This window comes from Eptesicus fuscus, chromosome 1 (genome assembly GCF_027574615.1).
Source record: "Eptesicus fuscus isolate TK198812 chromosome 1, DD_ASM_mEF_20220401, whole genome shotgun sequence".
NCBI lineage: Eukaryota > Metazoa > Chordata > Mammalia > Chiroptera > Vespertilionidae > Eptesicus > Eptesicus fuscus.
Genome location: NC_072473.1, coordinates 26,888,176 through 26,897,672, shown reverse-complemented (window position 1 = coordinate 26,897,672; position 9,497 = coordinate 26,888,176). Strand labels below are relative to the sequence as shown.

The following is a 9,497-nucleotide window of genomic DNA, read 5'->3' as shown; positions in this document are numbered from 1 at the left end:
GGACTCCTCTGTCTGTCCAGGAGGGACAGTCGTAGGCTTAGAGTTTAGAATTAGGTAATGTCTGCTTGCAATAAAGTTTCTGTACTTTTCACCTATCACCTTTTGTCCGTGGCTTCATTCTTCGAAACCATCAAGATAAGAACTTGGGAAATAAATCACCTTTGCATTCCAGTTCAATTTTCATGTTTCACTATCATAATGAACAGTAGACTTTAGGCCAATAAGTCATGTTAAAAATACATGTATTTTTAATTCATTTGAGAGAGGGTGAGGGAGATATAGAAACATCAATGATGACCGAGAATTATCAATTGGCTACCTCCTGCATGCCCCTATTATGGATTGAGCCTGCAACCCAGGCATGTGCCCTGACCAGGAATTGAACCCATGACCTTCTGGTTCATAGGTTGACACCCACTGAGCCATGCTAGCCAGGAAAAAAAAAAATTCAGTTTTATAAGTCATGGCAACAAATGGGAAACAAATTATGTGCTCATCAGGATATGATTAAAATAATCATGGCACATACATGCTATGGGAGCAGTTACAAAAGTGAAGTAAGTATATCTGTGTGTTGTCATAGAAAGATCCTGTATTCATGTTAAGTGGAAAATACATATGGCAGAATATGTATATCACTACCCATTATGTTTTCAAGTTACAATATATATTTTATAATATAATTATGTATGGGAAAGCCTAGAATTAAATTTAAAATACTAGATTAATTGTGGCAATCTCTGAGAATGTGGCTGAATTATGAAGGAATACTGTAAAGGTGGAGATTGCGATCTATATTTTTCAAATTTTTGCAGTAATAATGTATGCACTATCAGCTTTGTTGCTTCTGCTGTAATTGTTTCTCAAGTACTCTTTTTTTTGTTGTTAATCCTCACACGAGAATATTTTTCCATTGATTTTTATTTATAGAGAGTGGAAGGGATGCGGAGAGACAGAGAGAAACATCAATCTGAGAGAGACACATGGATTGGCTGCCTCCTGCAAACGCCCTGACCAGAGCTGAGGATAGAGCCTGCAATCGAGGTATGTGCCCTTGACCTGAATTGAACCTGGGACCCTTCTGTCCACGGGTGGACACTCTATCCATGGAGGCAAACTGACTAGGGCCTCAAGTGCTTTTAATTTATAATACTCAATATACCAAAGTGGAATATTCTGAGTGACATTCTGAACCACTACATGCAAAAGAGCTGGACCTGGACAAAAATGCCAGCCCCTAGGCATAGTTAGCTTTCTGGTAAATGAAGCCCACAGACAATGCCCAAATTATACTTGATTATCATTTTTACCTTTCTTCTTTACCTCTGATTTTAGCACTTTGGATTAGAAGTCCCTTTTTATCCCAAGAGGCATTATGGAGTAGTGAGAAATGAATTGAGAGACAGAAGGTGGGCCTCAGGATGGAGGACTGGAATAGAGTGAGCTCTGGAAGAATTCAGACCTCGGCTCTAACACTAACCAGACCTGCGAACTCCAGCACATTTCCAAGTTTTGTGACTCTTAGGCTCTTCATCTGAAGAATAAGTCTGCTAAGTCCTTTCTCAATTTACTGTTAGAAAGAATGTACTGTATGTAAAGCACCTGGTATAGTTCCTGGCACACCTTAGGTTTTTGATAAAGGGTAGTTGGTATTACTATGATGATTTTGAGCACTGACCCTACCACCCTTACCTAGGTGATTTTAAAAAATCCAGTAAGACTCAGAAAGAATGAAGTACTAAAGAACATGGGATATCAGATCTACCAAAATACTGCTTAGCAAGTAAAGCGCAGTATATATATATATATCTTAAGTTGTATTCTTTAATAATGGGGAAGGAAATTTCTTCTCTAGCTGGTGCAACTCCAAAATTCCTGATCTTTCTGACAAGGACAAACTCCTGACCTTCCTATTTTCTGTTCCATTCAAACCACCTCTATTTTGATTAATTTTACACTCATTGAAATTATAAGCATTTCTTAGACTATGCCAAATTATACAAAAAATAACATTTAAAGTATCCTTAAATGGAGCTGTCTCTGGCTCTCAGCCCGAGACAACAAATGCTAACAAAGTGGTTTCTGGGTATCTCATCTCAGGAAGGTATTAATGTTCTCTCTCAAAAACTCTCTGAAAACGATGTGCATAAAAATAAAAAGATTGTAATGGAAGAGAGGCCAGACCACAGAACAACTTTCATTCCTGCCCCAGTGGATATTTCTATTTTTAAACCATGACCCAAAAGTTATGTGTGAAGAACAATTTTCCCTCCAGGTTTTCAAGTCTCAACTCTGCAACCTACCATCTGTAAGTCTGATCAGTGATCACCAAACCCTCAAACGTTTCCTGCCCTACATCTAAAATCTACCTTAAGATTATGAAATCGAAACATTCAACTGAAGAAATTGAAGCATTCCCCACACCCCAATTTCCTTGACTCAGGGTATTTATGCTTGACAGTATCAAATAAAACAACTCCACTCACCTGTTATCTCCTTTCAATTGACCTCTAGGTATTAGAAGGTATCTCAACACTATTATTATAGAATTTCTGATTCTGTAAGTAAAAATTATAAGGGCAAGTCCTAGGACTTATTTATCCTAGAAATTCCAGGGCTAAAGTGGTGATTTCCAAACAGCAAAAGTTCAATAAAGTATGGGGAATAATAGAAAGAGTGAGCATAGGATATCATTTATTGAGATTTATTTCTTATGCATACGCAAACAAGTTAACCAAATTCAACCATATATAATTTTCTTTTATAAAGATAAAATGTATAAGGAGTAAATTGACAATCGTTTACTCCTGCTCTAGTTATTGAACCCAAGTATCTTAAAACAGATTTCCTTCACATTTCTAGTAAATGTCTATAGCAATGCGATGTTATCTTATTGCAGGTGACAACAGATGGATGGTTTCATATTTTAACAAAAGCTCTTACTAAGAAACCTCCTTAGAGCATTAAATGTGTGACCATTATCATTCATAAACTTGGAGATTTTGAAGCTACTAAAACCAATATTGAATAATACATGTCAACAAATAATAAAATTTCAAGTTACACTTATAAAAGAGGAACACTGGCATATATAGTGTGTTCCTTTCAGCTCCACCACAGACCTAAATTCTATGAACCCAAACTGCCTCTTCAAACAATGCATGAGGAAACTATCCCTGACTTCCCTAAGGTGTGGGAGGAGCTGCCAGGCTTGGCCTTAGAACTGGCAATGGCTACGGAAGTCGATAGCTATGGCCAACATTTTTTCTCTGGCTCTCTCTTCTTCATCTTGCAATGCTTCCTCATACTGAGATGGGAAACAACGTGGGATAGTCCCATGAACCTTCGCCAGAAACTCTAGGACTTGCATCTTGGTAGTTTCAGCATGGGCTCTTGGGCCCCACAGAAACTCAAACTGTGCAGGATCACTGTTGGCCACCTTCTGGTACTTTAGGTATTCCTCCTCCACGAAATATTTGGTGATGAGCTTCCTGGGCTCCCCAAAGATATAGTGCTTCTTCCCAGAATATAACCCCATCACACTCAGAACATCCCAGATGTCCTGTTCGGTGGCACGGTTTCCCTTCATGAAGATTGCACCCAGGATAAGTATCAGGATGCCAGTCTTAGGCACACCGACTTCACAATGCAGCATCCCATCATAGGTGAGGCCCATTTTGATGAAGATGGCATAGCAGTGGTTGGTGGGATCAACTTCCTTCACATCAAGGCCAAAGATTATCTCCATGCGTACAGATGCTCTCACGAAGACCTCAGTGAAGTAGACTTCATACTCTTTGCTGACAATCTTCAACATATCTTCTTTGGTTATTATCTCTCTCAATTGATACTTGAGCAGGAGGAAATTCACCAATGAAGCCACATTTTCATCTAGAGCATCTATGGGCACATTCTTGGGGTCTGGATCTGCCTCTAAGATACTATCCTCCTCCTCTGCGCTATTGGAGCCCACATCATATTTGCTTGATGAGGAGACTGTGGTGACAATTGAGGAAGAACAGAAACTCTGAGCACTCTCAGAGGTACTGGGGATACCAGCATCAGGAGACTCCTTCAGATTGCCAGGCATTGCAGGATGGGAGGAGAGACAGGCCTCCTCCAGAGCCTTGGACTCCTGTGCAACCTCCAGGCCCTGGGTCTCACTGTGGGTCTGAACAGGTGAGCATTGTGGATTCTTCTGAGGAAAAGCCATGAGGACACTTGTGGGTGGTGGTAATCACCAGGAGTGTGAACAGTTAGACAATGGGGAATCACTCCCTAAGGGAAAAAAGGAAGATTTGAATGGCCTCAGATGCTAATCTCAACTAGGGTGGCTCTGATAAAAGCCACCTCCAATGGTCCTCTTCTTACAACAGTGCTACAGGGCCTCACAGAGTACCTGACCTCCTGGATGCTGTGTCCCCCAGACACATGAAAGGCAAATACTCAATGCTCCTCAGGGTACAACAAGGCAAGCCAGGCTGAGAATTCTCAGGGATAACAGTAGGCAGGTGTGGCTGAGCTCTGTAGAGCCATTTGTGTTCTGAGGAGTATGGTTCCTTCAAGTCTTCACTCAGGTTCATTACCGAGGCATTCCCTAGGAACTGTCAGTCATCTCCCTCATGCTATATATACTGACCCCCTAAGACCAAGTCACATATCCTTCCAGTCATCACTCTGTATCTCCCTAAGGAATCTGTACTGCTTGTTAACTCTATCTAAAGCTGATCTCAACCTGGCCCTTTCAGACCAAAACTGTCAGGGAGAGACTAAAAGCAATACAGTCATAGTAGGGTACTTTAATACCCTACTAACACCACTGGACAAATCCTCTAAACAAAAAAATCAGCAAATAAAGATCAATCCTAAATGACTCACTAGATCAGATGGAATTAATTGACATCTTCAGAACATTTCACCACAAAGCTGCAGAATACACATTCTTCTCAAGTGCACATGGGTCATTTTCAAAGATAGACCACATATTGGGACATAGGCAAAGTCTCTTCAAATTCAAGAAGATAGGATTCATATCAAGCATCTTCTCAGATCACAATGGCATAAAATTAGAAATCAACTATAATAAAAACAATGAAAAAAAATCAAACATCTGGAGGCTGTGGTCGAAAGGAGTCACATGCTAACCTGACAAGCTCAGGGGAGGCCTGCATGGCAGTCTTGCAAACTCAGAGACCTAAAATAACCACAAAAGATGGTTTGAAAATTAAATATTTAACTACAAACAGGTTATAGTAGTCATGGCCTAGGCCAGTATTTTCCCTGACAAAGATCAACTTAGATCTTTACTGAGCCCATTTGCCTTTTTGCCTCAAAGTTAACATATCTGTGAGATGTCTGGTAACTTGTAACTTCCTTTTTACCCCGGACCCCTCAGGGCACAACAAATGGCACCAGGACATTCCCTCATTGTTATTGTTATCAAGTTAATCGTCAACTGTTAATTACGTTAAAGCATCCTGTATCCAGCTATGTAAAAGAAGCATATGTCCATCATTTCACTTTTTACCCTATCCCAGAGGTTTCCCCGCCTTGCTTTATCCCACCTCCTTAATCTATCACCAATGAATTTCATGTAATTCACCTACGTCCCTTTCCTTTGATTGCAATGTATAAATACAGATGTAACCCTCCATTCTCCGGAGCATTATCTTAATTCATTGAGGTTCTGCTTCCCGGCATATATCGACAGTTTAGCTCAAATAAACTCACAAAATTCTTTACAGGTTTCAAAGGGTTTTTTTTTCATTAACATTACTTGGTGTAGTCGGCAGGATTCCAAAGAAAATTACCCAGGACCACCTTTCGGACTCAGACTTGGTGCTAGGATCCAGCAAGGGGCCCATTGAGCCCCGCCATCTCCCCGCCTTACCAGGTGAATTTGGGTGAGTTGTCTCTTGGATCCAGGACCTTCCCTTGTTTTGGTAAAGGGTCTGACTTTATTTGAGCTGTATTTTAAAATCCTCGAGGTGGAACTAAGATTAAGGGTTAATAGAACCCAGGTTAAGGCAAGACTGGAAGAAAAAACTGGTGGCTAGTTTTGATTTCGGCTCTTCAACTGGAATTGCTTTCTGAGAGTCTGAGCAAAAACCTTCGCTAAACTTATGAGAGCTGAACTTGTTAAACTCCGAAGATAAAGGAGCACATTCTCCCTCCTGCCCGATTCTCCGGTGTTCTTAGGCAACTAAGAACCTTTGTGGAGGTGTCAAAGGTCACCCTCACGATGTGAAGGAGCCCCTTAGGGAAATTCCAACTCAACTGTAATTAACTGACTGGCTCGTCTGGGGGAGCACCCATAAGGCCTGGTAAGCCAGCTCCCTGAACCCTTCTGGCTGTTTTAGACAGCCAGGAGAGAAACCAAGGCACGTAAGAGGGTTGAATTGCGACATGAGGGGAGAGAGCCTCATGGAGCTCAACCCATAAGCAGTACACTTTTCAATCCACTACATAACACCCCTAGAAAAATTTGCTCAGACTCTGCAGGTATTCAATAATAATAATAAATTTTAAAACATGGGAAATATGATGTGGGCTCCAATAGCACAGAGGAGGAGGATAGTATCATGGGAAATCCCAGCTCCCTGTTAATACTTCAGCAGGGTACATGTACAATTCATATGGAATTTCAACTTTCAAGTATCTACAAAAATGGGAAAATTTAACTAAAAATGATACCAACTTGAAATGGCCAAAGTGGGGAACTTTTGACACCCCCAAATTGATTTTTCTGCATGCTCAATTAGAAAAAGCCAGCTCTAAAATTAAATTAAATGAATGGGAAGCTTATCTTGATTGGAAATTAGAGGCTTCTAGGAGAGGATTGGATAAAATATCTTCCCTACAAGAAGTTAATAAGAAAATTTTGGAGACTGCCTCTGAACTAAAGAAGGCCACTGAAGCAAGTAAGTGCCAAGACCCCATTCCTCCCCCTCTCACTGCTCCTCCACTATACCCTTTGCTCTCTGAGCTTCCTTGTGCAGACTTTCCCTCCACCTCTCTTCTTCCTTCTTCTATATCTCCTAAATACCATTCCCTGCTGACCTAGGGAAAATTGAGAATACAAACTCAGAGAAAGATAATTCAAGAATTCTAACAGCTCATTTCCTAGAAAAGCCTGTCTCAGGTAGAGGGGATCCAGCAATTGTATATGTTCCTTGGACTAGAACAGAATTAAGAAACCTAACTAAAGATTTTCCTGACCCTCTGAAGGACCCTGATGGGTTTTGCAAAGGAATTTGGTTTAACTGTTAGAACATATGATCCTTGCTATTCTGACCTGTTCCAATTAATGCACCTACTGGTTTCTGAGAGCAAGGCAACAGAATGGCTGAATAAGGTTCACTGGCATACTCCTGTAGATGATTTTTAAAAACAGAAAGAGACAGACAGAGTAAAATGCAGGGAATTGGCCCATCGGCTTTATCAAGCCATACCTGAAATTTTTCCTCAGAGAATGGACTGGACCAAGATCCAGCAATGTAAAAGAAAGCCTGATGAACCAGTGCTTGATTTCTTTGAACGTTTTGAAAAGACTTTCAAACGATATTCAGGTCTGTCGGCGGACAGTTTCAAGGATCATCAAAATGATCCCTTACTAAATTCGGCATTTTTGGAAGGACTAGATGAAGAACTTGTAACTCTGATCAAACAACATAAATTAAACTGGCAGACTGCCCATGCTGATGAACTGGCTATTCTGGCTGATCAGCTATCTAAAACTATCCAAAAGAGAGAAAAAGATAAAGTTACCCAAATTATGAACTTACAGCTTCAACAATTAAGCAACCAAGCCAGTTCTACTCTTAAGTGTTTTAGAAAAGAAGAGAAAGCAGTCTGTTTTTACTGCAAAAAGCCAGGCCACCATAAGAAAGACTATAGAAAACTGAAATGGGATTTGCAAAGAGAAAACAGACAGAAGCAAGCATAGGGCTGCTCTGAGGACTATGAGAGGATACTTCCCCTTCTCCTTACTAATACTTTAGGAGAAATTGAAATTATCATAAAAGGAGAAGTTACTAAAGCCCTTGTGGATACTGGGGCCACTTTATCTGTTCTTAACCCTACCCATTTTCGTTTCCCTCTTCCTCAGAGCAAAGCTTCTGTACAAATGGTAGGGGTATCTAACCAACCAATGACTGTTTTTAAGTTAGAACCTGTCCCCTTTCAACTAGGGGATGTTACGGGGCAAGATATATTCTTACTGGTCAAATCGGCCCCAATTCACCTGATAAGGAGAGATTTTCTTGAAACCCATGATGCTCATATATCTTTTTCCCGAAAAGGTGAAATGTATTTAGAACTAAATGAATCGGATACTGAACCAATTGGGAAAATAATGATTTTAAAGGAACTTTCACCAGAGGAAAAGGATCTTGAAACTGAAAGTTTGTTGCAAGAAGTTCCAATGCAACTTTGGGCCCTTTCTAGTACAGATATTGGCAAGATTGAGTCAGCCACTCCTATTAAAATAGCTATTGATAGTACTTTGCCTTTACCTAATATTCGCCAATATCCTCTAAGACCTGATGCACTAGCTGGAATTAAGCCCATTATTCAAGATTACTTAAAAAGAGGACTTATAATTCCATGTACAAGTCCCTGTAATTCTCCTATATTTCCAGTACAGAAACCAAATGGGAAAGGGTGGAGATTTGTGCAGGATCTCAGAGCTATAAATAGGACAGTTATTCCCCGACATCCTGTGGTTCCAAATCCACATACTTTATTATCAACTATTCCTGAGGACTGCCAATATTTTTTAGGAATAGATTTATGTAGTGCTTTTTTCAGCATTCCAATAGAAAAGGACAGTCAATATCTCTTTGCTTTCACTTGGAAAGATCGACAATTTACTTGGACTGTGATGCCCCAAGGATATACAGAAAGTCCCAGCTATTTCTCCCAGATATTAAAAGCTGATCTAAATGATGTTAAATTTCCTAGAGATTCCACTCTAATTCAGTATGTGGATGATTTACTTGTATGCTCTAGGACATTACTAGACTCTCAAAAGGACACAATTTACCTACTGCAACAGCTAGCTATAAAGGGACATAAGGTCTCAAAGGATAAGCTTCAATTTTGCTTACCTCAAGTAAAATACCTTGGCCATTTCATATCAAAGGATGGGCTACTGCTTAACCCGGAAAATCTTAGAGGAATCCTATCTTTCCCTCTTCCAAAAACAAAAAAGCAGCTTAGAGGATTCCTGGGCTTGAGTGGATATTGTAGAAATTGGGTTCCAAACTTTTCATTGATAGCCCAGCCTCTCTATGCCCTGTTAAAGTCAGATACACCTGATCCAATTCAGTGGAACCCTGAAGGGAAGCAAGCTGTTGAGACTCTAAAGGAGGTACTGTCTAAAGCTCCTGCTCTGGGGCATCCAAACTATAAACTTGCCTTCTTCCTTTTCACATATGAAAGTAAGGGCAATGCTTTAGGAGTTCTAACTCAGAAACACGGAGACCACAATAGACCTA

General features: G+C 40.3%; 1 protein-coding gene across 1 annotated transcript; it reads right to left on the bottom strand.

Moving 5' to 3' along the window:
• Positions 1–3,161: 3,161 nt before the first annotated feature.
• On the bottom strand, positions 3,162–4,213 carry LOC103301716 (melanoma-associated antigen B16). Its single transcript, XM_008158726.3, has one exon. It carries the CDS (start codon positions 4,211–4,213, stop codon positions 3,218–3,220), a length of 996 nt encoding a protein of 331 aa, XP_008156948.1. The 3' UTR covers positions 3,162–3,217.
• Between the last annotated feature and the right edge of the window lie 5,284 nt (positions 4,214–9,497).